Consider the following 20,412-nt stretch of genomic DNA (forward strand, 5'->3'; position numbering starts at 1 on the left):
AACAGAAACAATTTATTTCTCAATCTCTTGTTTTCTTTTACAGTACCATTCACTAGTTAATTCAATCCCTGGCATGATTTCACATGTCCAACTTCTTTCCTTCTTTTTAAATTTCTTCCAATCACATCAAGTCTTTTTCTCAAAAGCTTCCCATTGCCTGTACTGATTTCATTCAAAAAAGTCACCAAACCACAGGATTCAACATGACTCTTGTCAACTAATTGGCATTCGCCACTGGCACTTGCCAGCTCCCTCTACAAGGATTAAATCATGTGCTGCTGCAGCTGCTGATTTTCAACACCTGCCTGAAAGGTGTTCAGGGTGGAGAGCTGTAATGAGGCTCTCTGTGCTCTGGGAAAAACTGGCAGAACAGGTCTTCAGATAGTTAGATATTTTCAGGAGTCGATTTTATGAGCCCAATTCTTGTATCTCCTCATATCTAGAAAAACACTAAAATCCTTCATGGTGACATCTGTTCCTCATGACCAGCAGTAACCTTCACGAGACCAGCAGAAACCTTCTACAAAAAATATGTGCTTGAAGGGGAGCTTCAAGATGGCAGAAGAGTAAGACACAGAAGAGTGAGATGCAGATATCACCTTCCTCCCCACAAATACATCAGAAATACATCTACATGTGGAACAACTCCTACAGAACACCTACTGAATGCTGGCAGAAGACCTCAGACCTCCCAAAAGGCAAGAAACTCCCCAAGTACCTGGGTAGGGCAAAAGAAAAGAACAAACAGAGACAAAAGAATAGGGATGGGACCTGCACCTCTGGGAGGGAGCTGTGAAGGAGGAAAGGTTTCCACACACTAGAAGCCCCTTCGCGGGCAGAGACCATGGGTGGCAGACGGGGTAAGCTTCGGAGCCACGAAGGATAATGCAGCAACAGGGGTGTGGAGAGCAAAGCGGAGAGATTCCTGCACAGAGGATCGGTGCCGACCAGCACTCACCAGCCCGAGAGGCTTGTCTACTCACCCGCCGGGGCGGGCGGGGTTGGGAGCTGAGGCTCAGGCTTCGGAGGTCAGATCCCAGGGAGAGGACTGGGATTGGCTGTGTGAACACAGCCTGACGCGGGCTAGTGCACCACAGCTAGCCGCGAGGGAATCCGGGAAAAAGTCTGGACCTGCCGAAGAGGCAAGAGACTTTTTCTTGCCTCTGTTTCCTGGTGCGCGAGGAGAGGCGATTAAGAGTGCCGCTTAAAGGAGCTCCAAAGACGGACGTGAGCCACGGCTATCAGCGTGACCCCAGAGGTGGGCAGGAGATGCTAAGCCTGCTGCTGCTGCCACCAAGAAGCCTGTGTGCGAGCACAGATCACTGTCCACACCTCCCCTCCCGGGAGCCTGTGCGGCCCACCACTGCCAGGGTCCCGTTATCCAGGGACAACTTCCCCGGGAGAACGCGTGGTGCGCCTTAGGCTGGTGCAACATCCCGCCGGCCTCTGCCACCACAGGCTCACCCCACACACCGTACCCCCCACCCCGCCCCTGGCCTGAATAAGCCAGAGCCCCCGAATCAGCGGCTCCTTTAACCCTCTCCTGTATGAGTGAAGCATAGATGCCCTCAGGTGAACTACATGCAGAGGTGGGGCTAAATCCAAAGCTGAACCCCGGGAGCTATGTGAACAAAGAGGAGAAAGGGAAATCTCTCCCAGCAGCCTCAGGAGCGGTGGATTAAATCTCCACAATCAACCTGATATACCCTTTATCTCTGGAATGCCTGAATAGACAACGAATCATCCCAAATTCAGGAGGTGGACGTTGGGAGCAACGATATATATATATATATTTTTTTTCCCTTTTTCTCTTTTTGTGAGTGTGTATGTGTATGCTTCTGTGTGTGATTTTGTCTGTATAGCTTTGCTTTTACCATTTGTTCTAGGGTTCTCTCTGTCCTTTTTTTTTCTTTGTTTGTTTTTTTAATATAGTTTTTAGTGCTTGTTATCATTGGTGAATTTGTTTTTTGGTTTGGTTGCTCTCTTCTTTCATTCTTTTTTTTTTAATTACTTAAAAAAACTTTTTAATAATTATTTTTCATATTAATAACTTTATTTTATTTTATCTTCTTCTTTCTTTCTTTCTTTTTCTCCCTTTTATTGTGTGTCGTGTGGATGACAGGCTGTTGGTGCTCCAGTCAGGCGTCAGGGCTGTGACTCTGAAGTGGGAGAGCCAAGTTCAGGACATTGGTCCACATGACCAGTATCATGTCCACAAGACCAATATTATGTGGTCCAGCTCCACATAATATCAAATGGCGAAAATCTCCCAGTGATCTCCATCTCAATGCCAAGACCCAGCTCCACTCAATGACCAGCAAGCTCCAGTGCTGGACACCCTATGCCAAACAACTAGCAAGACAGGAGCACATTCCCACCCATTAGCAGAGAGGCTGCCTAAAATCATAATAAGGCCACAGATACCCCAAAACACACCACCACACGTGGACCTGCCCACCAGAAAGACAAGATCCAGCCTCATCCACCAAAACACAGGCACTAGTCCCCTCCACCAGGAAGCCTACAAAACCCACTGAACCAACCATAGCCACTGGGGGCAGACACCAAAAAACAATGGGAACTATGAACCTGCACCCTGCGAAAAGGAGACCCCAAACAGTAAGTTAAGCAAAATGAGAAGACAGAGAAACACACAGGAGGTGAAGGAGCAAGGTAAAAACCCACCAGACCAAACAACTGAAGACGAAATAGGCAGTCTACCTGAAAAAGAATTCAGAATAATGACAGTAAAGATGATCCAAAATCTTGGAAATAGAATGGAGAAAATACAAGAAACATTTAACAAGGACCTAGAAGAACTAAAGACCAAAGAAACAGTGATAAACAACACAATAAATGAAATTACAAATCCTCTAGAAGGGATCAATAGTAGAATAAGCGAGGCAGAAGAACGGATAAGTAATCTGGAAGATAAAATAGTGGAAATAGCTACTGCACAGCAGAATAAAGAAAAAAGAATGGAAAGAATTGAGGACAGTCTCAGAGACCTCTGGGACAAGATTAAATGCACCAACATTCGAATTATAGGGGTTCCAGAAGAAGAAGAAAAAAAACAAAGGGACTGAGAAAATATTTGAAGAGATTAGTTTAAAACTTCCCTAATATGGGAAAGGAAATAGTTAATCAAGTCCAGGAAGCACAGAGAGTCCCATACAGGATAAATCCAAGGAGAAACATGCCAAGACACATATTAATCAAACTATCAAAAACTAAATACAAAGAAAAAAATTTAAAAGCAGCAAGGGGAAAACAACAAATAGCACACAAGGGAATCCCCATAAGGTTACGAGCCAATCTTTCAGCAGAATCTCTCCAAGCTCGAAGGGAGTGGCAGGACATATTTAAAGTGATGAATGGGAAAAACCTACAACCAAGATTACTCTACCCAGCAAGGATCTCATTCAGATTTGATGGAGAAATTTAAACCTTTACAAACAAGCAAAACCTAAGAGAATTCAGCACCATGAAACCAGCTTTACAACAAATGCTAAAGGAACTTCAATAAGCAGGAACACAAGGGAAGGAAAAGGCCTACAATAACAAACCCAAAACGATTAAGAAAATGGTAATAGGAACATACATATCGATAATTACCTTAAATGTAAATGGATTAAATGCTCCAACCAAAAGACATAGACTGGCTGAATGGATACAAAAACAAGACCTGTATATATGCTATCTACAAGAGACCCACTTCAGACCTAGGGACACATACGGAATGAAAGTGAGGGGATGGAAAAAGATATTCCTTACAAATGGAAAACAAAAGAAAGCTGGAGTAGCAATTCTCATATCAGACAAAATAGACTTTAAAACAGACTGTTACGAGAGACAAAGAAGGACATTACATAATGATCAAGGGATCGATCCAAGAAGAAGATATAACAATTGTAAATATTTATGCACCCAACATAGGAGCACCTCAAAACATAAGGCAAATACTGACAGCCATAAAATGGGAAATCGACAGTAACACATTCATAGTAGGGGACTTTAACACCCCACTTTCACCAATGGACAGATCATCCAAAATGAAAATAAATAAGGACACACAAGCTTTAAATGATACATTAAACAAGATGGACTTAATTGATAATGTATAGGACATTCCATCCAAAAACATCAGAATACACAGTCTTTTCAAGTGCTCATGGAACATTCTCCAGGATAGATCATATCTTGGGTCAGAAATCAAGCATTGGTAAATTTAAGAAAATTGAAATCATATCAAGTGTCTTTTCCGACCACAATGCTGTAAGACTAGGTATCAATTACAGTAAAAAATCTGTTAAAAATACAAACTCATGGAGGATAAACAATACACTACTTAATAACAAAGAGATCACTGAAGAAATAAAAGAGGAAATCAAAAAATACCTAGAAGCAAATAACAATGAAAACACAACAACCCAAAACCAGTGGGATGCAGCAAAAGCACTTCTAAAAGGGAAGTTTATAGCAATACAATCCTGCCTTAAGAAACAAGAAACATCTCAAATAAACAACTTAACCTTACACCTAAAGCCACTAGAGAAAGAAGAACAAAAAAACCCCGAAGTTAGCAGAAGGAAAGAAATAATAAATATCACATCAGAAATGAAGGAAATGATAGCAAAGATTAATAAAACTAAAGGCTGGTTCTTTGAGAAGATAAACAAAATTGATAAACCATTAGCCAGAGTCATCAAGAAAAAGAAGAGAAGACTCAAGTCAATAGAATTAGAAATGAAAAAGGAGAAGTAACAACTGACACTGCAGAAATAAAAAGGATCATGAGAGATTACTACAAGTAACTCTATGCCAATAAAGTGTACAGCCTGAAAGAAATGGACAAATTTTTAGAAATGCACAACCTTCCGAGACTGAACGAGGAAGAAATAGAAAATATGAATAGACCAATCACAAGCACTGAAATTGAAACTGTGATTTAAAATCTTCCAACAAACAAAAACCCAGGACCAGATGGCTTCACAGGCGAATTCTACCAAACATTTAGAGAAGAGCTAACACCTATCCTTCTCAAATTCTTCCAAAATATAGCAGAGGGAGGAACACTCCCAAACTCATTCTACGAGGCCACAATCACCCTGATACCAAAACCAGACAAAGATGTCACAAAGAAAGAAAACTACAGGCCAATATCACTGATGAACATAGATGCAAAAATCCTCAACAAAATACTGGTAAACAGAATCCAACAACCCATTAAAAGGATCATACACCATGATCAAGTGGGGCTTATTTCAGGAATGCAAGGATTCTTCCATATAAGCAAATCAATCAATGTGATACACCATATTAAAAAATTGAAGGAGAAAAACCATATGATCATCTCAATAGATGCAGAGAAAGCTTTCGACAAAATTCAACACCCATTTATGATAAAAACCCTGCAGAAAGTAGGCATAGAGGGAACTCACCTCCACATAATAAAGGCCATATATGACAAACCCACAGCCAACATTGTCCTCAGCGGTGAAAAACTGAAACCATTTCCACTAAGATCAGGAACAAGACAAGGCTGTCCACTCTCACCACTATTATTCAACATAGTTTTGGAAGTTTTAGCCACAGCAATCAAAGAAGAAAAAGAAATAAAAGGAATCCAAATCGGAAAAGAAGTAAAGCTGTCACTGTTTGCAGATGACATGATACTATACATAGAGAATCCTAAAGATGCTACCAGAAAACTACTAGAGCTAATCAATGAATTTGGTAAAGTAGCAAGATACAAAATTAATGCACAGAAATCTCTGACATTCCTATACACTAATGATGAAACATCTGAAAGTGAAATTAAGAAAACACTCTCAATTACCATTGCAACAGAAAGAATAATATATCTAGGAATAAACCTACCTAAGGACACAAAAGACCTGTATGCAGAAAATTATAAGACACTGATGAAAGAAATTAAAGATGATACAGATAGATGGAGAGATATACCATGTTCTTGGATTGGAAGAATCAACATTGTGAAAATAACTCTACTACACAAAGCAATCTACAGAGTCAATGCAATCCCTATCAAACTAACACTGGCATTTTTCACAGAACTAGAACAAAAAATCTCACAATTTGTATGGAAACATAAAAGACCCTGAATAGCCAAAGCAATCTTGAGAAAGAAAAATGGAGCTGGAACAATCAGGCTCCCTGACTTCAGACTATACTACAAAGCTACAGTAATCAAGACAGTATGGTACTGGCACAAAAACAGAAATATAGATCAATGGAACAGGATAGAAAGCTCAGAGATAAACCCACGCACATATGGTCACCTTATCTTTGATAAAGGAGGCAAGAATATACAGTAGAGAAAAGACAGCCTCTTCAGTACATGGTGCAGGGAAAACTGGACAGCTACATGTAAAAGTATGAAATTAGAACACTCCCTAACACCATACACAAAAATAAACTCAAAATGGATTAAAGACCTAAATGCAAGGCCAGACACTATTAAACTCTTAGAGAAAAACATAGGCAAAACGCTCCATGGCATAAATCACAGCAAGATCTTTTTTCACCCACCTCCTAGAGAAATGGAAATAAAAAGAAAAATAAACAAATGGGACCTAATGAAACTTAAAAGCTTTTTCACAGCAAAGGAAACCATAAACAATATGAAAAGACAGCTCTCAGAATGGGAGAAAATATTTGCAAATGAAACAACTGACAAGGGATTAATCTCCAAAATTTACCAGCAGCTCATGCAGCTCAATATCAGGAGAACAAAGGCTCAATCCAAAAATGGGCAGAAGACCTGGTGGACAGTTCTCCAAAGAAGATAAACCAATTGCCAACAAACACATGAAAGGATGCTCAACATCATTGATCATTAGAGAATTGCAAATCAAAACTACAATGAGATATCATCTCACACTGGTCAGAATGGCCATCATCAAAAAATCTACAAACAGTAAATGCCGGAGAGAGTATGGAGAAAGGGGATCCCTCTTGCACTGTTGGTGACAATGTAAATTGATGCAGCCACTGGGGAAAACCTTATGGAGGTTCCTTGAAAATGTACAAATGGAACTACCATGCAACCCAGCAATCCCACTGCTGGGCATATACCCTGACAAAACCATAATTCAAAAAGAGTCATGTACCACAGTGTTCATTTCAGCTCTATTTACAATAGCCAGGACATGGAAGCTATTGTGTCTATCGACAGATGAATGGATAAAGAAGGTGTGGCACATATATACAATGCAATATTACTCAGCCATAAAAAGAAACGAAATTGATTTTTTTGTGGTGAGGTGGATGGACCTGGAGTCTGTCATACAGAGTGAAGTAAGTCAGAGAGAGAAAGATAAATACCATATGCTGACACATATATATGGAATCTAAAAAACAAATAAAAAATGGTCATGAGGAAGCTAGGGGCAAGACAGGAATAAAGGCGCAGACCTACTAGAGGTGGACTTGAGGATACAGGGAGGGGGAAGGGTAAGCTGGGACAGAGTGAGAGAGTGGCATGGACATATATACACTACCAAATGTAAAATAGCTAGTGGGAAGGAGCCGCATAGCACAGGGAGATCAGCTTAGTGCTTTGTGACCACCTAGAAAGGTGGGATAGGGAGGGTGGGAGGGAGGGAGACGCAAGAGGAAAGAGATACGGGAACATATGTATATGTATAACTGATTCACTTTGTTTTAAAGGAGAAACTAACACACCATTGTAAAGCAATTATACTCCAATAAAGATGTTAAAAAAAAAATATATGTGCTTGATTGCATGTACTCCCCCTTCACCGAAATCACATATATACTGAACTTCCCTGCTACCTCTTTGCAGCAGTTTGTCAGAACTATCTGTGGTGCTGTCTACTGGGCTGGAGTCCTCATTTTGCCCGAAATAAAACTTAACTCGCAGCTCTCACTGTGTATTTTTTTGTTAAGTCGACACTCCGGAATATATTCGGTTTTCAGAGGTATCAGGATCACATGGTATAATCAGAAACCTTGGGATGACGCACAAATACACACATAGCTGTCTGATTAGCAGCTTTTGAAAATGGAGTATTTCTGTGGAAGCAGAAAGGAAGTTTTCCTATTATTAGAAACATACTAAGTGGTAGCCACTATGCTAGGCATCTGACTTTTATTACCCTATTTAATCCTCACAAAACTCTGTGGTATGCCTTATTGCTACCTCACAGATGAGAAATTACTCCAAGAAAGTTGTCACCTATCCAAGGAAGTACCAAGGTAGTGAAAAAGCAGACTGTAAATGCAGGTCTCTTATCTCCAATGCCCCTGTCTTCCCCACTGAATTGCATTGCTACCCCTAGGAAATCGCTTCCTCTAACCAGGTACTTATTCTCAAAGAACTCTGTGAAGCAGGCCTTTGGCATGGGAACAGAGCGTTAACAAGATGATGAACTGTGTCACCTCTAGCATTTATTATAGATTCTTATGTAAAGTGAACTATAATTTTGTTAAATGCAAAATTGTTTTCAAGAATAGCAGAATAGGTATGATATACAGGAAAGTTGTTAATAGAGTAATTCCTAAGGGTTCTCATCACAAGGAGAACATTTTTTCCTTTTTTTCATTCTTTTCTTTTTATTGTATCTATATGAGAAGATGGATGTTAGCTGAACCTATTGTGGTAATCATTTCACAATATATGTAAATCAAGCCATCATGCTGTACCTCTTAAGCTTATACAGTAATGTATTCCAATTATTTCTTAGTAAAACTGTGGGAAAAAAAGAAAAGTAGAAAAAAAAAAGAATAGCAGAATACATGCTGAATTATTAGTTCTCTGAGATCACAGAATGAGACAGTCCTTTGATTGACATTTTAGATAAATATGCAGGTGAAGACACGGAGGCCCCATGAGGTGAGTAACTCACCCCAGTCACACAGTTAGTAAATGGCAGAACTAGGCTTCAAACCCTGGCCTTCCTGACTCCAAAGAGCCTGGGATCTTTCTAATACACCAATGGTTCACACCTTCAGTGTGTATCAGATTCATTATAGAGCTTGTACAAACTCCAGGCGCCCAAGCTTCAACTCAGAACTCAGTCAGAATCTCTAGGGTCAGTACATCTGGGTTTTCTGGGTTTTTTGTCTTTTTAAACAACTTCTCAAGCAACCCTACTGTATGCAAAAATTTGACAAACTAGTACTACACCAGACTGCCTTATGGTCCTATAGAGTGGTCCTCACTAAAGCAGTAAAAACTTCTAGGTTAATTCTTCATATCTTATGGAAGTTAGTAGTGAACTAGCAAAATCCTAACGTTTTGTGAATCTTTACATTAGGTATGATGGGTTTTTGCCTTAATTTACATGCATTTATTTGTATTTAATTGTTCTCAACTTAGATTATATATAGCCTTTCTTAATGTCTTTCTTGTTCAAGAGCTAACTTGCAAAATTCGTTGATTTGCTTTTACTCAGCACTCTAATATTTCTATGATAAATGTTACAGGCTCTCTTTTTCATTGGGATGCCAGATATTCCATAGAGATTGCACTTTAGTTTAAGGGACCTAACTTTTTTTTTCACAAAATAAAAATACTAAGCAAATTTTTGTTGGTTATTGTGACTAAATAATATAATTATATTTGAAGAGAGGGAATCAGTAAACTGAATAAAGATCAAAGACTCTCATGATTAGAAAGGAATGATTACATTTAATAGCCTTCAGGAGGTAGTGACTCCTACATGCCTCCCAAGTTAGGTCATGTGGATAACAAATTGACTGTAGAAGTCCAAGTGCAGGGCCTGTACATTGTTTCAAAAGCATTATATAAATGTCATGCCCTCCACTCCTTGCCCAATTCCTGCTTCTAATAAAAATGCAGTCTTAGTCTCTGGCCACAGAAGTCATACCTAAGGAGTTTATTGAATCCAAACAGTTCTCTTTCTGTCAATTTTCTTACTTAGGATTTTCAAAGTTTCTCTCTTGCCTCTGAGCTATAAGTAATTATTGCCATAATAGTCTCTCATGTTTAAAAAATAAATTGAAAGAGAGAGAAATACTTGCCTGTATAATGTCAAATCAATGGAACACTCCTAAACTTTCCAAGAAAAATGTATTGCTTTGTTATCAGTTTGAAATGCTTAGATCACCTCACAGCTGTTATCTTTCAGTGACCACAGAAATGTGTCTTCCTCCTGTCAAGAACATGGTTTCCTAAAATGGAAAAGCAGCAGTCCTGAGTGTTCAAAAATAGCAAGTAGTTATTCAACGCTTTACCATCTCAGTCCTATGCCATTAAATAATATATGAGAAGGAAGATGATAAACTCTTAGAATCTAAAATAATTATATTAAGTTCTTTATTGGTGGGCCTTCACTGAAATTTTTGAAATTTTATTTTTTCTTAACTCATTTTTATTCCAAGTATTTTTTCTTGCCTTTAATAAATGTCTTAGCCAAAAAAAAAAAAAAAACTTTCAGAAGGGCTGGTATCTATTGAGGATCCATTTGCATCATTTCATCTGTCATTTAGTCTTGTCATTATTACAAAAGAAAAGGGTCTGCTCTGAGCCTTTCCATGCGCCCCCCACCTTGGCAGTTAATACAGAGGACCCAAGGGAACACTTTGTGTCTTCTTTTAGCAGTAGTTACCTGCTGTCTTTTATTCCACCAATACAAAAGAGCTGGTAACCAATTTCAGGAATCAAGCTCCCATTTATGGTTCTATTACTATTCTTACAGTAATTAATTTCAATTTAACAAGCAAAATTTGAGTCATTTCAATGAACTGGGTGCTGTCAAGGATAAAGAGATATAAGAGAATCAAGGAGTTTACAAGCCAGAGGGTGAAATTTAAGCCCAGAATTTTAAAATGGACATGAATTTTTGGAGTCACTGTTTCTCTAAGTATGTACCTGGACCATCAGACCTATCTGTGGAGATGGTTAAGAAATACAACTCTTGGGTTACATATCAAACCTACTGAGTCAAGATCTCTGAGGGTGTAGTAAGGACATCATCTTTAATTGGTCCCTAGATTTTTCTTATGCCAACACAGTTTGAAAACCACTGATGTCTTGTAATTGCCCTGGGCAGTTAAAAAGGGAAATGAGTCATACACAATTGTTCATCAGTTATTTAACAGTCCAACTAGAGAAGTTCTCATCTTGGGTTCAGTTAAAATCAACTGTGAAACTATGTGAAATGCAAACTCCTGGGCATGCCCCAGTGATTTCTTACTTGGTGATTATGGAATGGGGTCCAGGAATATACATTTTTAAGATGCATACTAGTGATTTCTCTTTTATTTATTTATTTGTTTGTTTGTTTGTTTATGGCTGCATTGGGTCTTCTTGCATACTAGTGATTTCAATGCAGTTCACTTGGGGGATAACACTTTGAAAGGCACTGACCTGTTACATGGCAGTTGGCTGTAATCTCTAGCACTCTATTTAGGATGTACCAACATTTAAGGAGAATTATTTTGTTAGAAGCTACAGCTGTATGCTGAGATGCCAGACAAAGCAAGTCATATTATTAGGCCTGGCTAATATAGTAAAATGAGACCCTAATTTAGCACTGTGGTTTGAGTTGATGCAGCCAATTCATTGATTTATTTCAGCTGATTGTAATCAATACCAACTAGATCAGAAAACTTAAACTTCTTTTTTTTTGCGGTACGTGGGCCTCTCACTGTTGTGGCCTCTCCCGTTGTGGAGCACAGACTCCGGACGCGCAGGCTCAGCGGCCATGGCTCACGGGCCCAGCCGCTCCGCGGCATGTGGGATCCTCCCGGACCGGGGCACGAACCCGTGTCCCCTGCATTGGCAGGCGGACTCTCAACCACTGTGCCACCAGGGAAGCCCTTAAATTTTTTTTTTAAATTACACTATGTTCACTCAGATATCCCCTCTCATTTGAAAACATAAATCCACAAATAGGATGTAGATTGGGACATTATTTCCCAAAATAGTAATTATCTCCTAAAATAGTAATGCTGTAAATGTATTTCGGTGCTGTTCAACATTGCACAGGTGGTCTGAAAGTATAATACAGTATAACAATAGCCTCTGCCTTTTAAAGTCATAAAAACCAAAGGCAACAGAAAATCTAAGTATGGCATCTTACATCATCTGTGAGCAGCCCCACTGCCAGAAGGATGGACACAGGTCATTTTCCACGTCTTGCTCTCAAGCAGCCATAAGTCAACACAGGCCAAAGTCAGACTCCACAGAACCTTAAATAGAGTTCTTATGAATAAAATCTATCATGACTCAAAAAAGAGCCTTCTACAAATGCAGTTATTAAAAAGGGGGGTAATTGTACAAATGTTACATAAATTTATCCAAAAACATCCTGTGTTTGTTGTACAATTAACACAAACTACAAAGGAAAACATTTGACTGGGAAAGCAAATACTAGCATGCTCATGATCCATTATGCCTGGAGAGCTATTAAATGTCTTTCTGAAAGAACCAGAATGACCTTTTTTGAGAATGTCCCTCAGATACTTTTCAATCCCAGATGTCAAAAAAGCATTGAGGATTGACCTAACTTCTGAATTATTTTCAGAATTATAGTCACACTTACTAAAAAGGCCGACCTTATAGTGCAGGAAAATCATAGCTGCAAGACAGAAGTATGTTATCTTGCCAGGTCAGTACATGGATTTTATTCCCTTCCCTAGTTGGCTTCATTTAAATTTCCATGTTCCTCTGAACATGGTCTTGCCTGATACAAATGAGACATGATTTCTCTGAATACCTGAGATTAACTTCTTATTACCCAACAGAAAAGCGTTGGGTAGCTCTCTAATGGGGAGGAGAAGCCTTCTGTTAAGGATCAAGCAACAGATGAAAACATTCTTTGGGGGTTAAAAGGGAGAAAAGGATTGTTCATCTCCATTACTATATTATTATTAAAAACATAGACTAATTTTCTCTGCTCTTAACCTTTCTAAACATTTAACCTTACTTTTCTCGTCCTCACAGTTAACATACCATACCAATACTACAATAAAATTTTATTTTATCAAAGTAGGCTGGAGCCAAGATCATTTCATTAAAATTGTTATTTTCTGAGAAAATGGAAAATACAAATTTAATCTGAGAACTTCTGTGTGGAGGGGAAAGTAGAGACTCTGTTTCATCTGAATAATTGTAATAAAAGCTAAAACTGCCAGTGCTCTTTCCTTTTCCCTGTATAAATAAATTAGAACATTAAAAAATCAATTAAAATCTTATAAAAAGTACATGAGCTCATGTAATCCTCTTACTAGACAATAACTACCATTTATATTAGAATGAGATTATATAAAATTTTTTTTGTTTTACCCATTACAAGTTTTCTCAATTTGTTTTTTTCTAATTATCTTTGTGCTTCTAAGACATCTTGTTAATCTGGTACAATTAACCAAGTTGTTTTGAACCTGTGCTCATGAGACCTTAAAGGCTGGTGATTTTGCTGGTAATTTGTCAAGGCTGTGTAAAGGCTGGTAATTTTGCACTGAAAACAATATTTCCCAGGCAGAAATGGAAACAATCATCATGTATAAACCTGAAGCTGCCTTGGAAGGGAAGAAAGGATGGCACAGGATAAGGATGACTTACTACCCCTCCTTCACCCTGCAGGAAAAGTTCAAAATACACTCCTTACTGGTTATTGGAACTGACTTTTTCAAATTCTACCAAATTAAGAGGAGCAGGAATTATACTAAGCTGACCTTGAACTGCATGCAGTACAGCAAATGGTTGAGTCATATTATTACAACTAAAACCAGTTTTTGAGAATTATAATGAAACAAGTCAGTGAAAACAAGAACAGTGTGATGGTGATGATGATCTTTGATGATTTATATTTATGTTTTAGCTGTTTGAAAAAGTCAAAGAAGTTTGTCCAAACGTGCATGAGAAGATCCGAGCTATTTCTGCAGATCTCAATCAGAATGACTTTGCCATCAGCATGCAGGACATGCAGGAGCTTCTTTCCTACACAGACATCATCTTCCACTGTGCGGCTACTGTGCGCTTTGATGACCACCTGAGGTACATCCCCATTCCCCCCTCATGACTTGTATTATACATGTGTGTGCACGCGTGTGGGTGTAAGTTTCTCTATGATTTCCATTTTATTATTTTTTTAATATTTATTTATTTTATTCTTGGCTGTGTCAGGTCTTAGTTGTAGCTCACGGACTCTTTTTTGCAGCGCGAGGGCTTCTCTCTAGTTGTGGTGTATGGGATTTCTCTTCTCTAGTTGTGGCATGCAGGTTTTCTCTCTAGTTGTGGCATGCGGGCTCCAGAGTGCATGGGCTCAGAAGCTGTGGCACACGGGCTTAGTTGTCCGGCAACATGTGGGATCTTAGTTCCCAGACCAGGGATCGAACCTATGTCCCCTGAATTGGAAGGCAGATTCTTTACCACTGGACCACCAGGGAAGTCCCTATGATTTCTTTTTTTTAAAAAAAGAGATATTCTCAATGAAAAAAAAAAAAAAAACAAAGGAGTAAAACTTCTCCAAAATCTTACTATCCAGAGTTAACCATTTAATATTGTAAAGACCATCCATTTCAGCTTCTTTTTAAAAAAAAAAAAAATTATTTATTTATTTTTGGCTGTGTTGGGTCTTTGTTGCTGCACACAGGCTTTCTCTAGTTGCAGCAAGCAGGGGCTACTCTTTGTTGCAACGAGCGGGCTTCTCATTGTGGTGGCTTCTCTTGTTGCGGAGCACAGGCTCTAGGTGCGCAGGCTTCAGTAGTTGTGGCTTGCAGGCTTTAGAGCGCAGGCTCAGTAGTTGTGGCTCACGGGCTTAGTTGCTCCATGGCATGTGGGATCTTCCCGGACCGGGGATCAAACCCTTGTCCCCTGCATGGCAGGCAGATGCTTAACCACTGCGCCACCGGGGAAGTCCCTCAGCTTTTCTTTACGCATCCATAATAGAATATATTTATGTTCAATTTTACCAAAAAAATGGCATCACATTGAGAATGATGTTTTTTGCAACCTGTTCAATTTTATTTCTAGATATCTTTCATTGTCAATTGATATTCTGTTATAACTTGTAATGACTACATGACATTCCATTGTACATGTATATAATATACTCAACCAGTTCTGTATTGGTGGATGTTTTTTAGAATGTTCTAGCTTTTCGCTATTACAAACAGCTCTGCAGTGAACATCTGTGTCGAATACATTTTTTTCCCTTTGGGTAAATTCCCAGAAGTAGAATTGTTAGACACATACTAGATGTGTCCAGGTTATGAAGAGTTTATATTTTGACATATAATGCTAAGTTGCTTTCCAAAAAGGAGGTATTAATTTACACTGTTCTTGTGCATATGAATGCTCATTTCTAACACCCACAACAGTACCATATTATAATTCTTTAATTCTTTTTATCATCGTCAATATTATAATGCAAATAGCATTGCATATTTTGATTTCTGTTTATTTGATAATCAGAAAGGTTGAAGATGTTTGCATGCCGATTGGCGTTTTATTCTTTTGTGAAATGCCTGTTTATGTTCTTCACCTATTTTTCTCTTGAAACATTGTTTTCTTATCAGTTTTAGGACTTCTTGGAAGATTTAGCATATTAACTCTTTGTCTTTTATAAGGCTCAAAATATTTTAACAGCTTATCATTTGTCCTCAGCTCTATTTTATTATTTACACAGTTTTTCATAATTTCTTCCAGTATTTTTATTGTTTTATTTTTACACTTAAATCTTTGACCCATTTAAAATTTATTTAGCTATAAAGAATAATAGTCAGGAAAATTCCATAAAAAGAAGAGCGATGTAGGTGTGAATGTACAATATTTTTTTATTACCAAAAGATGGTTATTTTTTAAACAGCATTTATTAAATGATTTCTTTTGACTTTTTGTTTGAAAGGAAACTCTCATGGTATATTAAATTTCTATTTCTGAACTCTTATTCCATTAATTAGGCTTTCTCTTCCAGTACCACAGTATTTTAATGACTACGATTCTTATTTTATTAAGCAACTATACACACATTTTTCTCTTTTTATAGAATTTTCCTGACTATTCTCACCTCTTGATTAAACTTAGAATAAATTTGCCAAGTTTTTTCAAGAGTTGGGAGTTTCATTGAGATTACCTTGAATATGCAGATTGATTTAGAAAAACAACATATTTAAAACATTGACTCTTCCTATCCAAGAACAATATATGTCTGTTTATTCAGTTTTTCTGTTATGACCCTTAATGAAGTTTTATCATTTTCTTCATATAAAGCCTATTCATTTTTTATTAATTTGATATATGTTTTAAATGTTCTTTTTTGAATATGTGCCTTTCTTCCATTATAGTCTCTAATTTTTGTTTCTATATAGGAAAACTAGTGATTTTTTTATATAACTTTTATAAGTGGACACCTTACTGAATTATGTTATTGTTCATTCCAATTTTTTCAGCTGCTTGTTTGTTTCCCAGATATAATCTGATAGTCATTTAGGGATTGCCTTTGCAGTGTTTGTACTTATTAATTTTATTTTCCTCTCTAATTATAAGGCTGGAACTTCAGAGCAGTGTTAAGCAGTAGTGATTGTTGGCATTCTTCTTGGCCCAACTTTAAAATCAGTGCTCCTTACTTTTCACCATTAAGTGTGACACAGGCTAGCAAATTAAAATATACATTTTTAAATCATTTTATTCCTCTTTTAGTGAATTTATAAAAATTGAATTGGAAATGGATATTGAATGTCATTTATAAACTTTTCAAAATATATATATATATACATGATCATGTATTTTTTTCTCTTTTTGAGTTAGATTAATAGGTTTCCTAATTTTGTATGAAACATGTATTTCTAGAAAGAACTATTTCATTGTCATCACATGTTTATATAGCTTTGTATTCTATTAGGTAAAATTTAGGATTTTGACATCAATTTTTTTTATTGAAGTAAAGTTGATTTACAATGTTGTGCTAATTTCTGCTGTACAGCAAAGTGATTCAGTTATACATATATATACATTCTTTTTTATATTATTTTCCATTATGGTTTATCACAAGATATTGAATATAGTTCCCTGTGCTCTACAGTAGGACCTTGTTGTTTAACCATCCTGTATGTAATAGTTTGCATCTGCTAATCGCAGACTCCAATCTGTCACTCCCCCACCTCCCTCCCCCTTGGCAACCACATCTGTTCTCTATTAACATCATTATTTATGTCTGACCTGTACCTTTGCAATAGAAACGTATTTCTCATTCTATATTCACTGTTGCTCTCCTCCAATTTATTTGAATTTTCTAATTTAAGTTAGATGCCTAATTTATGTTTTTCATTCTCTTAATGGCTGCTTAAGAAGCCCCTTTATAAATTCAGAGGATTGCGATTTTTTTCCTTCCGGTTGATTTAGAACCACGTGACCTCTAAATGCAACATGCATCATAGGATTTATGTGCACAGAAAACATCATCAACATATTATACATTCCAAGTATCACATAACTTTGCGGCCGTGACCTGTCCTTTGATGCAGCCACAAAAATCAGATGGATATGCCAGTTATTGGAGTGGGCGCAGTTCCAGCAAAACGGGATGTGAGTTGCCTCACTGCATTTCCTTCTGTCTAATCTTCTCCAGACATGCTGTGCAGCTTAACGTCACTGCCACCCAGCAGCTCTTGCTCATGGCCAGTCAGATGCCAAACCTGAAAGCCTTCATACACATCTCTACTGCCTTTTCAAATTGTAACCTGAAGCACATTGATGAAGTCATCTATCCATGCCCTGTGGAGCCAAAAAAAATCATCGACTCCATGGAGTAAGTTGGGGTGAAGGGTGGGCAGACTGTTGTTCTCTTTAGCTCTTTGTAGTCGTTCATTTATAAGGTAACAAAGTGAGACACTCTTGGAGCAAAATGCTTCCAAAAGGTGCCAACTTTAACTCCCTGTCCTTGCTATTCCCTCCATCCCCGGTGGAGAATACAGTGCTTGGTGATGGAGCGGGGATAGGGGTAGAAAAGTCCTACAGAAAAGTTGTCTTGAGTAGTTTAGGATTGCATGAAGTACTTGAGGGTACTTTACATGGAAGTCGTTTCTCAATTCTCAGTGAACTCAGCATTGTTACTAGATAAGGGAAGTATCAGACATAGTATAAACGTTCAGAAGAAAGGTTTTGGCATCAGACTGGCAAAGGTACTGCAACTTACTAGCTGTGTGACCTTGAGCAAGTTCTTTGGCCTCTCTGAGCCTTAGTTCCTTCATTTGTAAAATGGGGCTAATAATAGCCCCTGTCCTTATAGTTGTGATGATAAAGTGAGTTATATAAAGCAATTATTGCAGTGCTAGGGAGTGTTTAATAGCAGTTAATCAAAAGGTTAATAAAGAAGAACTAATAGAGAAGAGAAATTTCTTCCAAATCTGGCAGAAAGTGTTGGTCTCTTGCTCTATTCAGCTGAGAGGCACTTTTCTTACTGTACTGTTATGCATGAGAGACAGAGGTCTAGCATTTTTCTCTTTTTGCCAACTAACAGGAACACTTTCTTTTTAGGACATGGCCCTGGTTTCAGAATAAGTATGCTTTTCGTTCTGCCTCTTCATTCTTCTGTTCCATTTACCAAGTTTACCTTGTTTTGTTTGTTTTTTAAAAAGACTCTGCATAAAAAGTATTATAGCAGAGAAAATAGACCATTTCCTGGTGAATTTGTCATATTTTAATTTCTTATAATACTGTATCTTCTATTTAAGACATACTCTTTAAAATGAAGCTTTAGCTAAATCAAGAGTTTATTCCCTTCAGGGCAAACTTTTTTTTTTTTTTTTTTTTTTTTTTGCGGTACGCGAGCCTCTCACTGCCGTGGCCTCTCCCGTTGCGGAGCACAGGCTCCGGACGCGCAGGCTCAGTGGCCATGGCTCACGGGCCCAGCCGCTCCGCGGCACGTGGGATCTTCCCAGACCGGGGCACGAACCCGTGTCCCCTGCATCGGCAGGCGGACTCTCAACCACTGCGCCACCAGGGAAGCCCCAGGGCAAACATTTTTATCTCATACAGCTCTGATAATATATATTTTTACCTGTCATTTAAAAATATCCAGGACAAAGAAGAATGAAAGTCATCCAAAGGAGCCGGAGGTTGCTTAAGTTGCTAATAAATGATGATGTGCTTAATTGGTGCAAAGGAACCTTTCAGAGTCCAAAGTTTGTCAGGATAGTTGGAGAAAAGACACTGATGCCAAAGTCAGTGCAGGAAAGTCGATGTCTAAAGCCTTGGCATGTTTTCAGGATAGAATTGATTTGTTTGTCATTTACCCACCCCCTTACAGCATTGTCTCCGGGTAAATGTGGTGTTTATGGATGTGCTAAGCCCAGGAAAGGAGCACAGGCCCATTTGATTCCTGACCCTGAGATTCCAGAGGCTCACTCCACTGTTAACCCCCTAACCCCTAACAGACCTTAGCACGATTTGAGGAGGGATCTCTGAGAGGTCACCAGAGAAAAGAGCTAGGAAATGGAGATTCAGTTCACCCATTCCATACCACTTCCTCCCTCCCAAACTGTGTCCAGATGCTCAAAAACCCCAGATTTCAAAGAATAAGCTCACCACCCAGAGGAGGATTTGATTTATAGTCAGGCATTTGGCACTTCCCATACTCCCCACTATATGTCAACTGGTAAAGGCAGGTAATGAATACATGATTGATGATCAAACAGTAATTGACATGGGTACAAAATTTATGTCTGTCTGTCTTGTACTGCTCTCAGAGGAGAAGAATTATTTTTAAACATATATATATATATATATATCCAAATAGAACTAGGAATAAAATTATATTTTATCTCAACAGAATTCATTTTGAATGCAATTAAGGAAATAAAGGTGTTTTTTTTTAAACAGGGGGAACATCATTACTACAATTTATTTGTTCAGAATTTTATACTAAGGACCATCTGTCCAGCCCCCCTCTCAGCCCTCCCCTTGCATTTGTGCTGCAGTCACACGGAAGTACTCACCCCTCTCTCTCTTACCTCTCTGCCTTTGCTTAGGCGGTTCTGTTTCTAGAGACTACTTCCACCTCTGCTTCCCCTGGTGAGTTCCTATCCAGACATCAAAGCTCTCCCCTCGGAGCCCACGGGCTCAGGTAGCCGTTCCTGGTGCTCCCAGAGTGCTCATCTTCAACACTGTGCTTAGCACAGGTCATTCTAAATGTCTGGTTATTCGTCTGTATTCCCCAGTGGACAATGAACTTCTCAAAGGAGGAGAGTATCTCTTGCTCCTTCTTGCTCTCCAGGGCCAGCACATAGTAGGAACTCAAATATTTGCTGAATGAATTAACACTTTTTTTTTTTTTTTTTTTTTGCGGTACACGGGCCTCTCACTGTTGTGGCCTCTCCCATTGCGGAGCACAGGCTCCGGACACGCAGGCTCAGAGGCCATGGTTCACGGGCCCAGCCGCTCCACGGCATGTGGGATCT

General features: G+C 38.6%; 1 protein-coding gene across 4 annotated transcripts in view; it reads left to right on the forward strand.

Moving 5' to 3' along the window:
- Positions 1–20,412, forward strand: part of FAR2 (fatty acyl-CoA reductase 2) — a 137,985-nt gene that overhangs the window by 94,601 nt on the left and 22,972 nt on the right. For all 4 annotated transcript variants that reach the window (XM_082666331.1, XM_082666330.1, XM_082666332.1 and 1 more), the window contains 2 exons: positions 13,833–14,008; positions 17,583–17,762. In XM_082666331.1, coding sequence (XP_082522457.1) covers positions 13,833–14,008; positions 17,583–17,762 — 356 coding nt within the window. The remainder of the gene's footprint in view (positions 1–13,832; positions 14,009–17,582; positions 17,763–20,412) is intronic.

Source organism: Grampus griseus, assembly GCF_964374135.1.
Source record: "Grampus griseus genome assembly, chromosome: 11".
Lineage (NCBI taxonomy): Eukaryota > Metazoa > Chordata > Mammalia > Artiodactyla > Delphinidae > Grampus > Grampus griseus.